Source organism: Tyto alba, unplaced genomic scaffold (assembly GCF_018691265.1).
Source record: "Tyto alba isolate M040663 unplaced genomic scaffold, T.alba_DEE_v4.0 Super-Scaffold_42, whole genome shotgun sequence".
In the NCBI taxonomy this organism is placed as follows: domain Eukaryota; kingdom Metazoa; phylum Chordata; class Aves; order Strigiformes; family Tytonidae; genus Tyto; species Tyto alba.
In genome coordinates, this window is record NW_024881318.1 from 31,894,932 (window position 1) to 31,918,384 (window position 23,453).

General features: G+C 38.7%; 1 protein-coding gene across 2 annotated transcripts in view; it reads left to right on the plus strand.

Annotated features, from left to right (window-relative positions):
* Positions 1-21,659, plus strand: part of ZNF366 (zinc finger protein 366) — a 38,045-nt gene extending 16,386 nt beyond the window's left edge. For both annotated transcript variants that reach the window (XM_033008700.2, XM_033008701.2), the window contains exons 2-6: positions 63-132; positions 4,365-5,692; positions 7,850-8,041; positions 13,832-14,006; positions 16,524-21,659. In XM_033008700.2, the coding sequence (XP_032864591.1) occupies positions 4,394-5,692; positions 7,850-8,041; positions 13,832-14,006; positions 16,524-17,059 (2,202 nt within the window). In that variant the 5' untranslated portion in view covers positions 63-132; positions 4,365-4,393 and the 3' untranslated portion in view covers positions 17,060-21,659. The remainder of the gene's footprint in view (positions 1-62; positions 133-4,364; positions 5,693-7,849; positions 8,042-13,831; positions 14,007-16,523) is intronic.
* The last annotated feature ends 1,794 nt before the right edge of the window (positions 21,660-23,453 follow it).

The following is a 23,453-nucleotide window of genomic DNA, read 5'->3' on the forward strand; positions in this document are numbered from 1 at the left end:
GGATTATATAGCACCTCTTTGATTGTGCTGGTCATTTACTATTTAAACTCTTTCCCTCGTAGGCTTGGTCCTGTGATGTGTGTCGCTGTGGACAGTGGAATAAATCCATATGCTCAGTGAAAGCAGCCAGAGGTTAGTATTGCAAGGAAATTATTTCTTTCTAGTAATTTCAAGCACTTCTACAGCTTCTGCCATAACTCCATGTTCCAGAAAGATTGAAATTTTGCATAAAACAGACTGTGGAAGAAGGGAGTAACCAGCAGCCAAGACAAGAAAGCAATTAGACATAACTCACTGTCACTTCTGTGTATTTTTGGCAGCATTTCAATAATCTAACAAAAGCAGTAAATAACATAGCTGGGTTCTCAATTGCTATGGGATTTCTGAGGCATTTTATACCCATATTGCTGGGATAGATTCAGATACACAGGATGAAAGATATCTGAGGGACAGGCCCATACTTCGAAGTGAAGATTTTGGTCTACAGGCATATTTCATGTACAAATTGTGTGAGTTTAACTTTGTTTAAAATGAATTTTGAAAGAAAACATTTTCCCTTTTGGAAAGAAGTGGTCTTTTTTGGTATTCAGAGGATTCCTATCCCTTTCTTCCTTTTTAATATGTCAAGCCTTTGTGCCAAAGAGTCCTCAGTATCTAACTGTTCCTTATTTTGCCCAGAGACAGAGTGACAAGGAAACAGCAGAATGCATACTCCCTAACAATCCTCTCTGATGCAACATACACACTTATATATATATTGCATATATATGCATACAGACACAAATATAGTATACACATATATATATATATATATATAGTGCATATATATATGTACTCTATTTCCAATCAGTAAGCTAGGGACTGAAAGTTACATCCTGATATAATTATTAGATACTTGTCCCAGATGTAAGAAAGTTTTTTTAGCCTTTTCCACTATCACAAGTGTTTTCTGAATCATTGTTTTAGAGACCCAACAATTTTTGCTTTAATCACTACTCTTCTTCTTTGCATTGATCGATCCCTTTGTCTAAAGTTTCCATCTTAAAGTTTCATCACTGGGCCTTTGGCTTCACACAGTATCTTAAAGATAATTCCACAGTCTACCCTGTTAGAAGGAAGTAATCTGTTTGCATGCAGGTTTTTAAGATGCCTTCTCTTGTCCACAGACTAACTAGGCCACAGAGATGTGCTTTTATCTATCTTTAGAAACAGGTTTATCCAGCACAGAGCTTCCTGAAAAAGAAAGAGGAGTGTCTTTAGTACTACAACCATCTTCATGCTCTCCACCCAACATTTCCAAGAATGGTGTTTTAAATAGCATCAGTATGTCACAGGTGACAGAAGGAAAATATGTCTAATTTTCCAACCTAACATCTGCCTGGTTGTATAGATGTGTGTACCCAAACACACATTCAGATAAGTGCATCCCTCAGGATGACTACAAGGATGCCATAAAGTTATGCGGGGTAAAAATTAGAAGGACCAAATCCCTGCTAGAACTTAACCTGGCTACTGCTGTAAAAGACAATAAAAAAATGTTTCTATAAATACATTAGGACAAAGGAAGGGTTAAGGAGAATCTCCATCCTTTACAGAATGTGGAGGGAAACATAGTCACAAAGGATGAGGAAAAGGCTGGGGTACTTAATGTCTTCTTTGTCTCAACATTTTATAGTAAGACCAGTTGTTCTTGGGGTTCCTAGACCCCTGAGTTGGAAGACAGAGACAAGGAGCAGAATGAAGTCCCCATAATCCAAGGGGACATGGTTAGTGACCTACTACATCACTTAGATACACACAACTCAATAGGACTGGGTGAAATCCACCCAAGGATTCCCAAGGATCCTCACTGAGTGAGCTGGTGAAATTGCTCACCAAGCCACTTTTCATCATTTATTAGCAGTCCTGGATAACTGGGGAGGTCCCTGATGACTGGAAGTTAACAAATGTGATGATGCCCATCTACAAGGGCCAGAAGGAGGTTTCAGGATGCTATAGGCCTGTCGGTCTGACCTCAGTGACAGGGAAGGTTATGGAGCAGATCATCTTGAGTGCCATCACATGGCACATACAAGACAACAAGGTGACCAGGCCCAGTCAGCATGGGTTTATGAAATGCGGGTCCTGATTGACTGACTTAATCTCCTTCTACAACAAGATGACCTACTTAGTGGATGAGGGAAAGGCAGTGGATATTGTCTACCTAGACTTTAGAAAAAATTTGACATTTCCCACAGCATTCTCCTGGAGAAACTGGCTTGGATGGTCATACTCTTTGTTGAATAAAGAAACCAGCTGTATGGCCAGGTGCAAAGAGTTGTAAATGGAGTTAAATCCAGTTAGTGGCTGGTCACAAGTAGTGTTCCTCAGGGCTCAGTATTGGGACCAGTTCTGTTTAATATCTTTATCAATGATCTGGATGAGGAGATCAAGTGGACCCTCAGTAAGTTTGCAGACACCAAATTGGAAGAAAGTGTTGGTCTGCTTGCAGGTAAGAAGGCTCTACCAAGGGATTTGGACAGGCTGGATTGATAGGCCAAGGCCAATTGTGTGAGATTCAACAAGGCTGAGTGCCAGATCCTTCACTTGGGTCACAACAACCCCACACAATGATACAGGCTCAGGGAAGAATGGCTGGAAAGCTGCCTGATGGAAAAGGACCTGGGGGTGTTGGTCGACAACCAGCTGAATATGAGCCGGCAGTGTGCCCAGGTGGCCAAGAAGGCCAATGGCATCCTGTCTTGTGTCAGAAATAGTGTGTCCATCAGGACTAGGGAAGTGATTGTCCCCTTGTATTTGGCACTGGTGAAGCCAAAACTTGAACACTGTGTTCAGGTTTAGGTCCTTCATTAGAAGAAAGACATTGATGTGCTGGAGCACATCAAAGAAGGGCAATGAAACTGGTGAAGGGTCTAGAACACAAGTCTTATGAGAAGTGGCTGAGGGAACTGGGGTTGTTTAGTCTGAAGAAAAGGAGACTGAGGGGAGACCTTATTGCTCTCTGCAACTCCCTGGAAAGAGGTTGTAGCAAAGTGACTGTTGTTCTCTTTTCCCAAGTAACAAATGATAGGACAAGAGGAAATGGCCTCAAGTTGTGCCAGTGAAAGTTTAGCTTAGATATTAGGAAAAAATTCTTCACTAAAAGGGTTGTCAAGCATTGGAACAGGCTGTCCAGGGAAGGGGCTGGATAACCATCCCTGAAGGCATTTAAAAGAGTAGAGGTGTTTAAAAGTGTAGACGTGGTGCTTAGGGACATGATTTAGTGGTGGACTTGGTAGTGCTATGTTAACAGCTGGGCTTGATGATCTTAAAGGTCTTTTCCAACCTAAATGATTCTATGATTCTATAATTCTAGAGAGCTCAGGCAAAAGGTAACAGCCTTATTTATCATGAACCAAAATTCATAACCAATATTTTAGATGAACTCCAAATTCAGGTGAATTTCCCTGTATGATCAGTGGAACATAAAATTTTGCTGGAAGAAAATTATTAGTCTGCCTTGTCACACTGTACCACTAGAAAGGCTTGGAGCATTCTTAAATGTCAATGACTCTGAAGACCTGCAAGGTTTTTGACATTAATTCTATATTTAGCTTTAGAGTGGAGACTTTGCCCACCTATTCAGAAATGAAAAACCCCCTAGATTAAGTCTATAAAACTGAATGCGATTTGGAGAGTCGTCAAAGGTCTTTCCTCCCCCTAATCTACAGGTAAATATCTCTGGGATTAAAACAAAGAAAATAAATTAATGTCTGCCTTCTTATTACAATACAAAGTGAGAGAAGCCAGGAAACATGGTGCAAAACCTGATGGTACACAGTGTCCTCAGATCACTTGCCCATTGTTTTCTCTCACAGCAGCACATGTTAATGATACAAAGAAGTTTAACATTTTTTGGCTTTGGCTTTTCATGTCAGAACCATAATAAATGTGCACATTATTGTTTGTATTGCCATATCCTTTAGATGCACCGCCAATTTCTAGAGCCTGTGCATGCACAGCCAATGACAAGATTTTGCCCCCAAGTAGCCTGGCTGAATTAAATTATGGAGAAACATTGCCATATAGATTTGGGTGCAAAGTAGTGTGTCACAGTACAACATGTTTCTGTTGCAGAGATGTTGCATGGGTCAAACTTGATTTAAACCACCAATTCCACTGCAGGAAGACCAACGCTTCTTCGTTCTTCACTAAAAATTTAATTCTGCCTTAAAAAGCCATTGTCTTATATGGGCTTAAGACAATCTTTGTTGTATTTAGTTAAAAAAAGCCAGCAACATCCAAAACAATAAAACAGACAATAAAATGTTAAACCTAGGAGAACAGGAAGAAATAAAGATATTTGGTCTTTTGTTTGTTTTAAGGAATTTGGGCAACACAGAGAAAATCAAATATGATGAAGAACGAAGAAATGAATTTTAACATGGACACTACCCGAGCCCCTCCCTTCTCCCGCTGCCTGCAGCCGCTGAGCCCTGTCACAAAGCCACAGAGAACAACTCCTTTTGGTGAAGAATTTAGACCGCACCTCTCACATTTCCGCTATGGCCCTCCTCCTCTTGGAGACATGGAAACATTCCAGGGATCCTTGGAAGGAGGGTCGCGGAAACGCAAGAGCATGCCAACAAAAATGCCTCCTTCTATTGCCCTTGAAGGTTCCTCATCACCACCAGATAGACCTGAAGATCACAATGACATAGGGCCTTCCAGTATCCCCCTGGTGTTCCAACAGCCAACACAGCCAAAGTACAGTTCTCAGATGATTGATCTCTGCAACTTTGGTTTCCAGTTCTACAGAACTCTGGAGCACTTTGGAGCCAAACCCATTAAGCAAGAACCAGTGAAGTCTAACATGTCATGGCCCAGTAGCCCAGCATTCATGCGGGCTCCTTACCCCTATTATCCTAAAGTCCACCCTGGATTAATGTTTCCTTTTATTGTGCCACCAAACTTTCATTTCAGGAACCCCTTTCAGATGAAAAGACCTCCAGATCCACCCTTCAGGAAGGCTGAAGTAAGAGAAAGTGGTGAAAATAAACAGAAGGTGGAAAGAGTAGATGTCAACCTTCAGATAGATGACAGTTACTATGTTGATGTGGGGGGTGAACAAAAACGCTGGCAATGTCCCATGTGTGAGAAGTCCTATACATCCAAGTACAATTTGGTCACCCATATCTTGGGGCACAGCGGCATTAAGCCACATGCTTGCAACCGATGTGGCAAGCTTTTCAAGCAGCTGAGCCACCTGCACACACACATGTTGACACACCAAGGCACTCGGCCACATAAGTGCCAGGTGTGCCACAAGGCTTTCACTCAAACGAGTCACCTTAAAAGACACATGATGCAACACAGTGACATCAAGCCTTACAACTGCAGGATCTGTGGCAGAGGTTTTGCCTACCCCAGTGAGCTGAAAGCACATGAGTCTAAGCACGAGAGTGGCCGAGAAAACATCTGTGTGGAGTGCGGTCTGGATTTCCCAACCCTGGCCCAGCTGAAGAGACACTTAACAACCCACCGTGGCCCTATACAGTACAATTGCACTGAATGTGATAAGACCTTCCAGTACCCGAGTCAGCTGCAAAACCACATGATGAAGCACAAAGACATCCGCCCTTACATCTGCACTGAATGTGGCATGGAGTTTGTGCAGCCCCACCATCTCAAACAACACTCCCTAACTCACAAGGTAAGCCGGCGTGGGTTGCGCTCTCACCTTGCATCAGAAGGTAGCACAAGGGTTACAGCCTACTAGAGATACACGTATGCACCTCCTCGGAAAGAAGGTAATCAGTCTTACAGAGCCTCATGCTGGTCCTTTGCCAGCTGCAGAGTTTTATGCAGAGCAAAAGCCCCAGCAGCTCTATCAACAGTAGAAGCTAGATGTCTCTGTCAGTCTTAAGAAAGTAAACACAAACCCCACTTTATTATAAACAGCAGTTCAATTAAACCACCTGTATTACTTCCCAAAACTGTATTCACATCTCTTTGTTGCTGGGTTTTATCTTCAGAATGACCTTCTGTAACATAACATAATTTTGTAGAGCTGTATAAGCCCCCCAAAATTTTAACAGAGATTTTCTACTGAAAACCAATTCTATTGCTCTGCTCCTGTAATTGGGAAGTAGGTGGATTTGTAGTAGACTGTATGTGTGCAGCAAAAGAAAGTGTACTATTGCTCAACAGATTTTGAAGAATCATTATAATGCAACATTTAGGGAAAACAAACAAACAAACAACAACCTAAGAAAAATTCCCCTTTGTGCATAAGTTATCCAGAATGCCAGTTCATAAAAGTGGACTAGCAGGACCATAATCCCGGCCAATTTGTATCAAGTGGCAGTCTTGCCACTGCTGAAAGCAAAGACAGCAGAGTCAGTTTAGGGTAGGAGAGGGCATTGGAACACATCCAGAATGATCATTTTCAAAAATAGGAAAAACGTAGCTGTTCCACTCAAGAATGTCTGAAATTGCTTATCCACCTTCACAAAAAAGTTAAGACAAGTCAAACCCCCAAACATTTTATAAAAAGTTTCTTCCAGCTTTGCATATTTTTCCTTTAACACTTGAATCTTGGCTTTTATATGAAAAAAATTAAAATACAGAAAGCTACAACATTTCAGCCTTATGGACACATTTTCTTTTAAAAACCAACGACCCCTACTTCCACATTTGCTTTTGCTTCCCTACTATACAATAATAATTTCAGCTCTTTTTGGAGATTCCCTGGTCTCTGGATTTACCATGCAAAATTCTACTAATTTAAGACTTGGTCGTTTTTTTTGTCAAAGGAAATGCAATGCCCCTGAGGCTTTAGAGCTTCTGCTTCTTTGTCGACAGCCACAGGTGGATTCAGCTGTGAACGTAATTAACAGTGCTTAGCTGACCAAATGCAGTATAACATCTGATAGGCAGACATGTATAATTGCTGTTGGTGCTCACAGTTTTAGCTTTGCAATTGACTGTGAAAACCAATGACTGCCACAAAAGTAGAGACTGTTTCAAGTTTTCTTTGTAATGGGGGCCTGCAGGAGGAGTAATTGCTTTCGGCACTTCAGTAGTAAATCCTTACTGTCTTCAGCAAATTATACTCAAACTTTTAAAGTGTTTAGTGATACGCTCATTGATTTTCATAGCACCTAAATCTTTTTTGTAGGAGCTGACAGTTAGACCACATAAGTGTGAGCAAGAATATTGAATTATACATTAGTAAATTGACTGGGTAGCATAAAAAGTGCTAGAAATGCTCTGTAAACACTGGGTAAATTGAGATCACTCCATTAGTGTTAATGCAAGTCCCACTAACAGTGAACAGTTTTTTCTGTTCATTGAATGTAACATGTATATCTTTATTTGGTGACATTACTTACTACTTCTCAATTACTTGAGATTCTTCTCTATAGCTTTCTTCAAATCAGGGCTATGTCTTTTTTAGAAGCCAGTGATGTTCAATTATCAAATGCAAGTACTACTTTAGTCTCTTAAATGATTAGCTTTTATTCTTGGTCAATAAGTGTACACATTTGACCAATATGTTACATAAGCAGCAGAGTAGGGCAGAGAAACTCTACTACTGACTGTCTCATTGATTTGTAAACTTACTGATGGAAACAAAGCTCATCATTTCATTAAACTTATATTTTGTCCTTCTTTGCTTCTCAGATTCTTGTAAGAATTTGCCAGGAAAAAAAAATAAGTATCTATTACTTGAGCATGTCATGTTAAAAGTGAAATAATCTATTACCTGCTTTGCTAACGCAGAATGAGTAATTCTGCGCTGAAGATTACATGATCTAGAAAATTTTCCATCTACAGAATTTTCTTATCTTTTTTTCTTTCCTTACAGGGTGTGAAAGAGCACAAATGTGGAATTTGTGGCCGGGAATTTACTCTGCTGGCCAACATGAAACGACATGTCCTGATCCACACCAATATCAGAGCCTATCAGTGCCATTTGTGCTTCAAGAGCTTTGTGCAAAAGCAGACTCTCAAGGCCCACATGATTGTTCACTCTGATGTCAAACCTTTTAAATGCAAGGTAAGTGCATTTGGTGGCAGAGGCATTAATCCACTGGGTATTTCTGTGATATTATCATCTTGTGATATGGTAGAATTAGAAAAACAAGACTTTCTAACACATACTGCAGTTGCATTTAAATTAGCATAAATCAGCCTGGTTTTCTTTCTTTATCCAGGCTCTGCTTACATAGAACAAAATAATGGAGGCAAATATCAATGGTTTACTGCCTTCCTCTTTATTATCAGCAACTTTCATCCTCAATTTTTTTTTTTTTTTTTTTTGGTGAGCATTGCCACAGCTGTTTGAGGTCAATAAACATATCTGACATTTGCTTAGTACAGACATCCAGAAAGAAATCTAAGTGCTTAATAGCTTGAAACACCAACTAAAAGCATAGATCAAGTTGTGCACCCCACAGAGGACCATGGAAAAGCAGCAGCCACAACTTCACACAGTGATGTTATGTAACAGTTCAGGGAAGGACTCAAAGAAATCCACAGCAAAATACAACTGCAGAGGAAACTTGAATGGATCAAGTGTAATTACCAGACTGAAATTCAGGGCAGGACATCAGTATCTTAATGAAACAGCTTCTGAAACCATCTGGCATTTTTAGGACCCTGTGTGAATTCCAGGTTGCTGCCTCTGTTCAGCACATTGGGGTTTGATATTCCCTTTCCATCCTCTCTTCTCTTTCTTCCCCATAAGCCTTTGAGGCTTTAGCTTTCTTGACCATGCTCATCTCTAATATCTTCCTTATGAATTGTTTATGTTTATAGTCTTACTCAGTATTGGACACTACATCTGTTCCTTTTGCTGCCTATTTCTCTGGTTCATTATTGTAGCAATATCTTGTGTAGTCAAACGTTGTAGGCTCTATTCCCCCTTTGATCTTCCCTAAGAGGACTATAAATACGTAGTGGAACATAATACCCAGTTAATGCCTAAGTAAGTGAAGATTGATCTGGAAGCAATTTCTAGAAGTCTTTTGACCAACATTTTATGGAATTAAGTATTTTCTTGAAAGGAACGTTTCATCAAGAAACAAAGCTGGATGAAATATTTAAAATGGAATTATTTTCCCTTGAAAAATGTAGAACTTCAAAATGTCATAAGAGAATATGGCATTCAGTGATAATTTTAATAATAAAATGTCAAAATTAATCTTTTTAAGTTCCTCGTATTGCTTTGATAACTTTGAAGCATTTACCTTTGAAAAAACAACAGCAAAGATTTTCAAATTTAACATTTTGTTTCATTTTAATTCATGTCCTATAAAAATATTATTTTGTATCATAGAACATGTTATTCTACATTCATGAAATAATTTCTGCTACTGAAATGCTTGGGTAGTTCCATGTCAAGTCTGCTGGAGACTTTAATTCTTTGAGAACACTTGTAGACTTGTTTTTTTGTTCCCATTTGGTCAAAGTCCTTGTCCTCTGACCCCTCAAATTTCAGAAAAGGAACTCAATAGTTTGATCAACTATTCTGGATGCAGCATCTAGACCCACAATATTTTTTAGGTATATGCAGACTAGCTGGAAATTTGTGTTCAGGTTAGAGTTTGATGATGACAGACTATTAGAACTTGAAGATGGCAATAGTTTGAACAGGAAACTGGAGTACCACCAGTATGTTTTCCAGCCAGTAACAAAAGCTCTACAGGAACACCTGTTTTTCTTATTTTTTTACTTCCTTGTCCCCACCCAATGTTCCTAAGAGGAAAGAAACAAGTAAGCACAGTGCAACAGTTTCTCCTATGGCTGAAGGGGTATGAATCAACAGCAGTGCCCTTGAAGAAATGGAGATTGTAACAAGAAGCAAAGGGAGAATCGGGAATTGTTCTCTGGCATTAGGAACACCCCTTGCGTCTCTGGCAGACCCCTTGAAAGACTCAAGCAAGTATTTCTGGCTGGTATTCAGGGGGTTAAGGCAATGACCAGATAGCAGCCTTTTGGCACCAAGCTCCTCCTCAGCAGAAGGAAGGATATAGCTGTATGAACAGCCTGCTTAACAATGGCTCACATGTCCCCGGGGAACCGCCTGCAAATAGATTTCATCTTGCTTTCTCTTGTACTTTTCAAAGCTTCCTGTTTTCTCACGGTCCTTTTGGACAGTTTACAGTCTTTCTCCCTCTCCCTCTCTCTTTGAGGAAAGGAACACCCTTCTTATAAAGAAAAAAAAAAAAAAAAAAAAAAAAAGAAGAAGAATGCAAGGGAAAGAGAGCACAGCAGTAGCCTTTCTACTTCACCACATGCAATGGTTTTCTTTACCTTTTTCTCACAGCAAAAGAAAACATAAGGCTTTCCTATGTGTCTAATCACAGCTAAGCACAGACTATCTGAAGTGAGAGAGTAGCAAATAGTTGTCCCTTCTGCTTCCTCATCCAGCTGCAGCCTAGATCTGTGTTTGATTTTCCTCTTAAGAGTGAACTTCTCTGTAACACTTAAAGGCCTGAGCCTGTGCTGCCTTGTTTATTTCGGTTTAAACCAAACCAAACCAAAACACTAAGGAGTTCTGAAGGAGTTGCACCAACTGGTGCAATAGAGTTAATTATGATTTGTAGAGAAAAATTCTATGAAATTTTTAATTGCTTTTAATGCTGGAGTTAGCTATGTTTCAGACCTCCAGCAAAGAATGCAATTAAGTTTTCTCCTGCCCAGCCAAATACACCTTGTGTCAGATGTTTGAACTCTACTTTTTTCCTATCTAAAATCATGGGTTTAGATCAGGAGTCAAAACAAAAGGCAATGTGAGAGATAAGTAGGGAAGAAATAAAACAGACCGACAAATCTAGAAGGGTGATACATCATGTGGTGGCTTAGTGAACAAAAGCTATTGTTGAACTCTTAGCTTTTCTAGCAAACTGTATTGAAGTCCATTTCACCAGCCAGTGCAACTAAACGTGTTCAGCAGACTTGCAGCTGAGGTCTTTCTCTTCAGGGCTTGAATTTCATCTAGAGAGCCTAACAAAAGGTCCACAAGTAAACCATGTTGTTCCTGCCATCACAAGATATCTTGCACGAGCTTCTCATCTCCCTGAGTGCTAAGGTGCTCTGTGGTGAGTCCTGATGGAGCTTTCCCCCATGCAACTGGCTCAGGGTCATCTTTCACATTCCGTTCATCAGTGCTCACACCCTTGCTCTGTCACAGAGAAAGAAAATCTTGTACACCTTCCCAGTTTGGTCTGTAGGCTCGGACTGTTCTTTAAGCACTGGCTGTGAACCCCAGATAGCTCCAAGTTTCTGTTTTCTAGCATGTGAAACCTGTTCTTTTCACCTTCTCAATCATAGTCATTAATCTGAAAGCTGCCTTATGCCATTTGAAAAGGATAGGTTACTCAGAAATCATGCCACACAGAGATACCATTCCAAAAAAACAGGATTTTCATATCTGAATTTCTTTCATTTTCCTGCCACACCTTTCCACTTTAGTACCATTTCCTCATGTCCCCAGAGGAGATTTTAGGACATGAACACATTACACAGCCCTAAGACTGTGCATGACTTTGGGAAATGGAAAACCTATCCCCTTTATTCAGAGATAAAAAACTTCTATGCTGTAAGGAACTATCCTTTACGAAGTCCCCTGCCTTTTCATTATGAAGAAAGAGAAATACAAGTTGCCTTGACAGAAACAAAAACACCCCACTCCTTCTAGAACCATTTTAATACTCAGTACCTTATAAAGATATAGATTCTCATGAAGTACTCTAACCATTCACCCGTTCAACACAATTTTCCTTGATTAACAGCAAAAGCTGTTGAGAACAGAGGTCAACCACAATACAGGCAAATAACCAGAAGCTTTCTGCTAAGATATATTAGGGAAGTATTATTATTATTGGCATTCTTGTAGACAGAGAAATATTGACATGTCATACGTCATTCCAGCAGCTGTCAAGATACAGTCAGCTGCTGTTCTTCCTTGTGAATTTTCTTTGCTCATCAGTGCTGCTTCTCCTCTTTGTTTCCTCCCAGCACTTTCAGAGTGCTTTTTTGTTGCCTTAATTTACCTGGATATAAATCATCCAGCATATTATCTTTATTTGAATGCAAAAAAGAGGTAAACCTCTTTTCTAAATGGATGGATGACCCTTGGAATCAGATATCTTACTTTTACAAATTAATAACTAATTTACACACACACACACACACACACACACACACATATATACTGCTTCCCCCCCCCCCCCCCCCCCCCCCACTCCCCAGCACTGTCTTGGTGGACACTTTGATGTTAACTTTGTTATAATGTCTATTGTAGCAAAATGACAGAGAGCAAATCATAGAAGAGAACTTAAGAAGCTGAAGCAAATAATTTTTAAAAAGCAAGTGAATATTTCCAGACTTTCTTTTTGCAGCACAGGTTCAGCTCTAGTTTATATTTATAAACAATACCCCACAGAATGTAGTAGAATGACTATTTTGTATTAATGAACTGCTTCCATTTTCCCTCAAGAGGTGGTTTAAAATGCAAAAGCTATAGTACTATTTTATAAATGATCATTCCACTGTCTACATTCATCCAGGTATTCCAAGTGATAGCTTTGTGAGTTTGAATCAACAAGCACTGTAGCAGACATTCTGTACTATCAAAATAAATCAGATTAGACCAAAAATTTGGTGGAATTTCAGTAATTGATTTTTACAATTTTGTCCCTAATTTTCTCCCAGATGAGATGTTTTTTACCATTTTCTCCCTAATTTCCTCCCAGATGAGCACACTTCTTGATGGAAGCTTCAGTTACTCAGTAATGGTGATTTTTGCTCAGATAATAATAAAGAATGTAAAAAAAAATACAGTCTAGTGGTAAAAGTATTTGTCTAAAACCATTCCAAAAAAAAAGGAGCTGAAGTAGAAAGCAAACACAGAAATTTGCAGAGGATGGAAACAGCCACTTGAATGTGAATAAAATTTTAACTCCTGATAAGGAAAGACCAGAAGACAAATAAGACTAGAAGCTTGCAATAGTGATGTCAAACTCTCATGTCTTGAGAATACGTTTGATTTATAAGTGACCAGACTACAAAAGGACCCGTCTTGATAAATGATATAAATGAAAAAAAAACCCCTTATTGTTTTGTCAAAGGGAAACCTGCATGTTCAATGTCTTGAGCTGACAGGAACATGCTTCAGGGAAAGCTGAGTCATTCTTGCAGCCTCATGACTGTTTAAATTCCAACTTACTCACCAGAGACACCAAAACACAGAAGTTGGTAAACAGAAGATAAGAGGATCAGAGAAAAATGGGGGAGCAAGAAACAAAGAAAAAAAGGAATTTCTTTTTCTAGCTTTAAGCAAAATGTGCAACCATTTTATTTCTACTTAAGGAGAAGTAATATTCTGCTTGACTGTTCCACAGAAACCCTTCATTGGTTTTATTTTGTATCTCCATTTCTGACTGGCTTTGTTCATGATTAAAGGCTATATTTATAAACTACAAACTAAATGGTTCACCAGGGCAGAAAGTTATGCTTTGAATTTCATTCAAGTTAAAATCCTTCCAGGTTACATATTTAAGCGTCTCCCCTACTTACAACAACAATCTCTGCTTTTGGGGAATACCTGACTGTGTGTCCCAGTCACTAAATTTAAAAAATGGCAGCAGTGCAGAGGGCCCTAGATGGACCAGACTCAACTGCATATTCTCATGTGTAGGATTTTTGCCCAAATCTTTGAAAAAAATGCAGTCAGAATCTGCCAGGTCTCAAGTTGAGAAGAGTAGGTCCTATTTCTTTTTAAAATATTCTCCTTGGAAGTACCCCTTCAAACTAACAATTTTCATTTTTACTGGTTTTACAGCTGTGTGGAAAGGAATTTAACAGGATGCACAATTTAATGGGACACATGCACTTGCACTCAGACAGTAAGCCTTTCAAGTGCCTCTACTGTCCCAGCAAATTCACCTTGAAGGGGAACCTAACCAGGCACATGAAAGTCAAACATGGAGTCATGGAAAGAGGATTTCATTCTCAAGGTAATATTTTTCAGTAAGGTTATTTTAAAGATGCGTATCAATGAACACAAATGGGCTTTGTACCACAGATCCACGATCTTGTACCATTGATCCAATACTATTGGAAGAGATTGAATCCCATAAGCCTGGGAGGTTGTTATAAGCTACCCATATTACTCCAGCGTTACAGATCAGAGATCCCCAAGGTAACAACCCTTGTCTCAGACACCTTTCAGACTAGAAATCTGGTGACACAGAGGTACAGACTGAGATGGAGGAGTAGATGGAGACAAAATGAGACAGTATTTATAAGCACAAAGGAAATAATCTTGGCACACTAAGTTGCTGTCGCCAGGTGTTAGGGAGAATATGGTTAGTAGTGTGAGAGCAGAAGATTTATCAAGCCATACCAAACATTCTTGTACTTAAGCCCAGGTCTCCCTGTCCATTACTGTGAGAAGGTGCAATATCCACAGCACCACAGAGCTTCTCCCAGCATGTGGGTACCCCAAGACACAAATGGGAGTGAGCCGGTGGAGATTCAGCCTTACTGAAGCTGTGGTACGCGTAGTTGGCCAGGGGAATAATTGGATGACATAATCTTCCTGACTGAAGGTGTAGTTCCATTATTTTTTATTAAAAGTTACAGTTTCAAGGGGCTTGATTCCCAGAGGCTGACAGACCACAACCTAGCAGCCATGGAAAAGCAGACATTTTTCCCTAGACACATCTGGTTAGGAGTTTGTATTTTTTCTCTCATGTTCAAGGTACATCATAAACCATAAATTATTTCAAATCTGACAGAAGCAAAAGATCTAGAAGACTTCATGGGTCTTTTTCACTGTTTATTGGATTCCAGTCTGGAATAGAAATTGAAGCCCAAATGAATCTATGTCTAAGATCCTTGGCTATTCTGTACCATATTGACATAATTGATGTTAGTCAAGGCCCATAGGCTTGAGACTCATTTTACAAAGGAACATGTGAATGGGAGGAGACACTCCTCCCTCATCTCAAAGTATAAGGATTTTTGACTACCCAGGGTATCCTACAAAGCATTTCCTATTTCCCACCTACTGCGTATACTTCCTAAAGTCAACATCATGTGTGCACACATTCCAATGTCATCTAAAGAAGTGGTGGAATTAGGCAGATTGTTTTGAGATTATCCAAAATACTTTGTTTAAGATTTTCTGGATAAATAAGTCTTTCATAGGTAAGATTTCTTGGTGTTCCTCAAATTTAAGATTTAGGGCAGCCTAGCATCTGTGTAAAACACATACTCTAATGACAGTTGGCTACCAAGATCCACGCAGGTGATGAAATAAATGACTGACTCTTTTTTTTTTTTTTTTCCCTGTAAATCTCCTACAATACCATGCTAGTTACACAATCACTTGTAATTGAAGATAAAGAGCTTTTCAGTGTTCAGAGATATTCAGCCCTTGAGGCTTATCAGAACACAAAACAATTTGTAAGGTCTGCCACCTGCTCATGAACCATTTTGACAAATACAACCTGTTGCAAAGTAGCAGCTGTTTCTAGTGAGGCTCCATAGGTCCTGCAGAAATTGTATTTAATTACTGAGGGAAAAAAAAAAACAAAACAAACCCAATCAAATCAAGTAAAATAATGATTTTCACAGATATTTGGTATTGGGTGAAATCCTCCCCCCAGTGATGTCACTATTCTTTTAATTGAGATAAACTATGCCTTCAGTGTCTGAATCTTCTTTGGTGCATCCCTATATTCAGAGCACATTTGAGTCCACAGATGTCTCCTGGGTAACCTCTGTATTTCCAGCAAGAGAGGAGACACTGGCAAATATTAAGACACATCAGATCCAGGAGTACACTCAAACTTACACTGCACCACTCAAACTCATCATTTGTTTATAAAAATTTCCTCAATCAGAAGTACTATCTTATGTATAGAGATTTTCAGTGGCATGAATGTCTTCTCAGTGGTAGAAAAAGGAAAAATTAAGGAGGGTGGAGGTGATAGACTGTTGAGACTTGACAGACTTGTCATTTTTAAAGTAGTAACTTGGAACCAGAGTGTCCACAGAACAAGCACATTAACATGTTTTTAATCTCTTCCACTCCTCTGAAAAAAAAAAAGTGTACAAAACCTGGGACTTTGATTATGTCCTGTGATGCTTTAGATCAAAGTTTTCATTAAAAAAAAAAAAAAAATAGGAAGGAGGAAGTGGGTAGGTTCACTGGCAAAAAATAGTTCACAACAGGCCAGGCCACTTCACTTTTATTCCTAACTCCATCATCAAGTGTCTGGCATGTATAGCACAATGTTTTGTGTGTCCTGACCTGGCTGTGAAGTGTATACAATAGTACTTCTTTTAACATCTCAAAGAAGACATGAGATATAAACAGTAAAATACTTGGAGATAGCTGGGTGGAAAACAAATGTAAAGTATGAAACAGAAGGCCACCTCAAGCTTTGTCTTTTAACCATGTACTACATAGTGAAATCTCCTATATATAAATTATTCCTTTTCTCCTCCCCTCAAACCACTACAAGGTTTTGGAAGAGGAAGAATTGCTCTGTCCCAGACAAATGTCTTGAGAAGCTTGGAACAGGAAGAGCCCTTTGATCTTTCCCAGAAAAGCCAAGGGAAGGGAATCTCGTTTCATTCGGATGGCGAGAGTGCCAAGGGGAGTTCATGCCAGGAAGAAGAGGAAGACAACTGCTATGAGACAGAGCGGTACAGCCCTCCCATGTACCACCACGACAACAACAAGCTGTATGTGGCTCAAGATCTGTCTGGCAAACCCGAGTGCATGATGAATGACTTCAGAGAATCCTACTGTAATGAGAAGGAAGAAGTGCTAAGTGAGGGAGGACTGGAGAAAAGAATTGGAAATTCAGACAAACAGGAGAGAAAAGGAGAGAGAGACCATGCAAACAACAAAGAATGCCTCAGCTTTAGATCCTTTGAAAAGGCCAGAATTGGCCAGTCTCTCTCTGATTACTTGTATTTCAAGCACAAGAACAAGAGTTTGAAAGAATTGCTGGAAAGAAAAATGGAAAAACAAACAATGCTTATAGGCATTTAAAATGGACATTTTAAATAAGCTGGAAAATGGGGATCAGATAGCTTTTACATGAACTGTAATTTACCAAAGCCTGGAAGTTCATAGTAGTCTTTAGAAATAAACAAGCAAAATTAATAAAATAATTTAAGGTAAAACACGTACATTAAAAGAATAAAACAGTCCAAGGTGATCAAGAAATGCAATAGATATTGGCCAATAACATTTTTATACTTATCCATTTGATGTATAAGCAGACAATAGGGTAGGTGTAGAGGTTTATTTTCTTTTATCTGGGGTGATAGTGACTTATACGCAATTTTCTAGTTATCAAAAAAACAACATACTTTAGCATTTGACTTATTATCTGACTAAATATATAGGAACATTTCTAACTATATGACTCAAAAAAAAAATCTGAAAATACTAAGTATTTCACAGTGTAAGCAAGAGTATTATTAAGCATGGTGTGTATGAAAGTGCTGTCACTCAGAACTAACACAGTCCAAATACTTTCATTTACTGAAGTGACTGTTAGTTCAAGCACTTACAATAAGAAATGGGAAACAAATTAAGAAGAAGAAATAATGTCTTGTGAGATAGTGAAGGGCAGATCTGTAAGGCTTTGAAAGGACTAGAATTTTATGGTCACAGAAGCTTTTCCTCTGGCACAAGGGATGTTTGTGCTCTGCTATGTTTTAATTAGTATGGGAGTATTCAGCAATGCTTCAAGTGAATTAGCTTAGACTGTGTTGACATTTTGTTCCACTGTCTGCTCAGACCAATACATCTCATGAACAGCAGCGTGTAACATTTGCAAGTCTTGCTGTAATTACACATAAGGAAATAGAAGTAATTTCATTGAGAAAATTGTGCCATTTTGCCATTTATCTCTTCAGTTTATCTTGGCTAGCAAGAATGATTTTGAAATACACAGTTATGATCAGATTTTATTTTTAAAGGTATGCCAAAAAGAGCCCTTACAGGGCAAGCTGTAACGTACAATGGAAAGCAGGTTTTGGATTTCCTCTTACGGGAGTCAGAAATTTTCCCTTATCAGCATGGCTTGACCATTAAGTAAGCTCTAGGTCTTTCAGGAGAATTCTGCTCATGCTGTTTTTTATTGAGTCACTCTCAACTTTTTATCCTCTGATTCCCATATAACTATATGTTCATAACAAAAATGCTAAAAGCACATTCCATTAATTACATGACTAGTTTGACCAGCACCTTGATTACTGCATCTTCAAAATAGGTGAAAAATGGCCCCACACCATCCTATTGCTTATAAGGAAATAAAGATCTATTAAGTCATTTGATTAGTCCTATGTCATTCTGACATACCAGCTCAAAAGGTTAGAATCTATAGGTATGGTACATCTTTTCCATATATTACTATCTTCTTCACTTACCTGCCAAGTTTTTGATTTGTAAGACTTTGCTATCATGCTCAATATATAGCAAGTTATAATTAAATACAGTCATATACTTATGGCTTGCTAAGGCTAGAGTGATGTAGCTGCAGCTCTCTGCTATTATAAGAAGCCATTCATCTTACAGAACTAATGATTCTCACACCTACCAGTTAATCAGCATTCGCAGGGCATCAACCATTATTCATCATATAAAATTGGGTTTGTGTAGTCCAAGGTTGCAGAAAGTAGTTTAATTTTTCAGGTCTCAAACACAGCATAATAAAGATTTTGAATGAATGGCAGAAAAAGCTGTTGATAAAAGAAGCTGTAACATATGTTGACTCTTCTAAATGTAATTAACTCTACAGCTGATAGACATTTTCAAAATAAAAAAAGGCGTACCAGATTGAAGTGGAGCATACATCACTTTAGTACTAGAATTAAAGATTTCTTTGAAAATTAGGTATATTTCAGAGGTACATAGCCATGTGTTTTCAGTGATGAACTGTTTAATCATATACATTCAGCTTCCTTGTTTCCACTGCAAGATAACTCCTCTTGAAAAAGGAGCCATCTTGATTTAGAGGAAGACATCGTTGTCAAGAAGAATCAGAAAATTTTCAGTCATGTGTGCAACCGTATTCTTTCTTAAATCAGAGCTAAAATGATCAGGTAGAAATTCAGCATGGTCTAGGAGGCTGTATCTTAGAAATGGGAACAAGTCCTTCAGCTACCTTCCCGGCAATATCTTGTTTCTGTCAGATAAATGCTCCTATTTGAGAATATATACAACAAAAAGCTGGGAGCCACTGACTGTTAGAAATGTCTCTCTCAAGGTGGTGTAGTTTCCCACTGTTCATGATTCAAGACCAGTCTAATCCACCTTTGCAGCTGTATTATTTCCTATGTTAAGAGGAATAAGAAAGGAATCAGGAACCTGGTTACAATTTCTAGACTAGTGATCACATAGATGAGTTGAATTTAGCAAGTCCCTTCACTTCTGTGGCATGCAGAAAGGCATGCAGCCCTTCCATTGCAAAGCCCTGCTGTCTATGCATTGGAGAGTGTTAAGGGACAGCTAGACAATGTTTATCAAGAAAGAAACAGATGTTTACATACCAACAGTACTCCAGGCAAATGGACCAAAAGAGACATTTTCAGCAGAGCTCAGCTCCCAGTAGATAACATCGCAACCAGAAAAATGATGTCTACTGGATGTACACAGTCCAGAGTTCCCTTACAGACCTTGTAAGGGAATGTGCCAGACACATCCTTAGGAAAGGAAATCACTGCAAATGGTTCTGGGTTGTCTGAGTGTTTAACTGAAACACTTTCAACCACACCACCACTGCAACCAATTTATCCATTTCTACAAACCCACTTCTTATTGGAGCAGAAGCAACTGCCAACCATATATAGCCAGGTGGAAAGGGGTAGAGGTCCCCAGAATGGCTATGCTATCTGGGAGTGAATTGTAACATGAATCTCTTTTCTTGCATTCTTCCTAGAAAGCAGAGAACACTCCATGACAATGAAGCCTTGAGACTGTGCCCAGTCACATAGTAGCACTGAGATAATTCACAGACACCCAAGGCTAATTCATGTTAGAATAGCAAAGAACTCATCTAAAATTGTAAGTCACCAGTCAGAGGAATTGGAAACAAAACTATTAGTGAGATAAGGAGACAGTGTCAAGTGACCCAGGCAAAGAGATTAGGAGGTGATAGTCCTCCCTACTGCAGAACATAATGCAGCTGGGTCTAAGACACTTGTTACAAAGAGGCCCCAAGGGACAAATTAAAAGTGAAATAACAGCCCTCATTGTGAAGCACCTTGCTTTTCAAACATAAGTTATTTTCATGCTATTTACATTGGCACTGCTTTGGGAACAGACAGTAACAGCCTTTGCTTTTTAATAGCTTTGAAAATGCTTTATAGAGATTAGCTCTCATAATGAAGTTATTTCCCATTTCTAATTTTTGAGGGATCAGTTTCCTTGTTTTGCTTTGAATAGAGGCTCAGAAGTCCTGTAGGGACATTGCCTGTGTCCTGGACCTTGCGGACGCATTTTCTTTTTACCCTCCTTCTTAGTATGAGTCTATCTACCTTCTTGCTGTTTTGTGGACAAAAAATGTATTTATCTGACTCTTCTCTTTTATTAGTGTTTTTAGCTTGTGGTAACACATGAAATTAAAGTCCAGTCTCCACCACCTCTATATTAAATCACATCCATAGTATTTCCTTTCATTATTTTATGAAGCCTAACTTCATGTCTAGGAGACCATTAGAGCAAGTAAGAGTGGTCACAAACTCATAAAACCGAGATGTTTTCCAAACTAATACAAACTGAGATGCTTCAAGAAGCTGTGCTGTGGAAAGGTAAATTAGCCACATGATAATGAGTCTGGGCAAGTGAAGGCATGTGGTTTGTTCAATTAGAGGCTTTTCTCTTGTTAAGGGCAGTAGGGAGAATTCTGCAATACACTGTACAGAACAGAGTAGGTGGACGAAACGTCAAAAGTTGGGTTGGTAAAATTTGAGGATAAAGAAATACAATGTAGTTACTAAGAAAGTGAAGTCATAGGTAACCCTGGAACAAGTTGTTTTGACTCTGGCCACCAAGACTCAGTCATCTTCTTGTGAACCTGAGTTCTCCCGGCTGCCAGGCAGCCTCCTGTCCGTGAAGACAAAGACTGGTGCTCTGCGTTCAGCAGTTCAAGGGGATAGAATACTTTATGATAATATTATAATAGAAGCTTATTCTGTGCTGTGTCCTATAAAACATGTTGCTGGAAAGACCAAGCAATGCTACTACATCCACTTTTTACAACTTTGTCTTGGTCTACTAGCTATTCTCCTATTTCTCTCTTCATATGGTGCTGCTGGATTCTGCTGTTATGAGTGTACAGTTAAGAAGTAATATAAGTACCATATTTATTATTCCAAGAAGTTTTTAATAATTATTAACAGTTTTGAAAATAAGTCGTGTCTGCTTAGCTGAACAAGATGTAACAGAGCTAACATTTTGTACTCCTAACAGATTTTGCAAATAATGTGGTGTATATTTATTTCACATAGAACACTGGGTTCCTATTTAAAGCCCTATAACAAAAAGTGGACCAACTATGTGTGAATATTTAGTTTCTGGCCTTCTATCTCAGTAGTAAAAGCATGTATGATGTATGGTATTAATTTAAACAAATAAATATTTACTGGAGAAGCTGCTGTACTTTGTATTGAAATGGATCTGGAGTTCCTGGCACTCTAGCTATTTTATATAGTAAATGCATGGGTCTGGTCTGACAAGGTCACACTTTGTGCACCACCACTGAAGAGTGGTCCTTGTAAAGGGAAGCCTAAATCAGTGATGGAGGATTACTTAGAAGACAACGGCAGAAGAGCTGCCAGATCCTCTGAAGCAGACAGGTCACTTTATTATTACAGACTGCAGGGAGGTCATAAAGAATGCTCTGGAGTGATTATGATAGTTGTTAACTTGGCCTCAGATAAGCTGAAAAAAAAGGAAAACGTAATCCTTATCTTAAAGATGTTTCAAAGATCTGAATCATGTAAAAAGAGAGGAAAAAACAACCAGATGTGTTATATGATTGCAGTTAAGAAAGCAGGCATACCTTTATAACTTAAGGAATAAGCAGAAGACACTGAACTCAGAGGATCAGAGTTTCTTTTTCTAATGGAAAACATCACTTTTAAATAATGAGTAAACTCCTGAATTTGTTTGCTTTAATGAGATCCTGATGGAATTGAAATCATCAGGCTTCACAGAAAATATTTTAAGTTGTTTTTGAGCAGAAAGAGAAAGATACTAGAATGTTTACTATAAGATAACTGAAGTAATAAAGAAAATAAAGATATTCAGTTTCTAATTCTCAGAGGCATATACATTAAAAAGTACAAAAAGGCTTATACAAACACTAGAACTACATGCAAAAGACTAAATGAAACAGAAATAAGCCTGTTCTGGTTTCCTGTTTTCTTCTTTTCTCTTTTTTTTTTTTTTTTTTTTTTTTTTCCACTTCTGTTTTGATTGTAGGTAACAATCAATATGAAGACCATAAGGTACCTCTACATGAGGAGGAGGAGAAGGATATGTTGGGGAGTGGCCTAGTTCATTCCCATATGACTCAATATCAGTGAATCTGTTTCCCTTTTATCAGTCACAAAAATATAGTTTAGAAAAACATAAGTTTGTTGCTTTCCACAAATTTCCTTTTAATTTCTGTTGAAAACTGAGCTATGCTCCCTTATATCTTCAAACAAGGAGAAATGAAGTAGAAGAGAAAGACAGCTTCTCAGATGTTCCTGGGGGGCTTTTCTGTGCCTATGGTGAAATGGTGAAAGGCACATTATATCTAAAATGTTTTCATGAAGACAGCCAAATTAATATTGATGATATGATGAAAAGCTGTGAATCATTAAAAGGAAAAACAACCCTAGCTAGATACAAATGGCATGGGATATCTCTAAGAAGAACCAGTCATTGTCAAGTTGCAGTGTGTTAGGCCTTCAAAAGATTAAAATCCTAGTTTAAGTAACAAGGCTGCATACACAACCTCTTGTCAGATTTGTCCCATTAATGAACTCTATAGCTTGTGAGTTGTGATACAGCTAAATGTGTTTGCCCACTGGTTCATGATGCAAAAATCTGATCTAAAACCATGTTCAGGCTGTCAGTCATTTCAGCAATTGTGAATGATGAAACAATAAGTAGGGATCGCTACTAATACTGTCCCAGATATGATATGATGGTGTGTTGGATCATACAGCATAAATTTTCCCAGTGATCAACCTGCAATAAAAGAACAGACGAACAGACATTAGCACTTCGTGAATAAACCTTCTGATGTCCTATCATTCTGTTTACCCTTTCTGAAAGAATACTGTGTATTCAGTCCAATCATATAAATGGTTGAATTTGGATGGAGCCAGACACCATTCCCTTTCAGTGAATTACTTCCTGGATTGAAAAGTCTCTTGTAGTG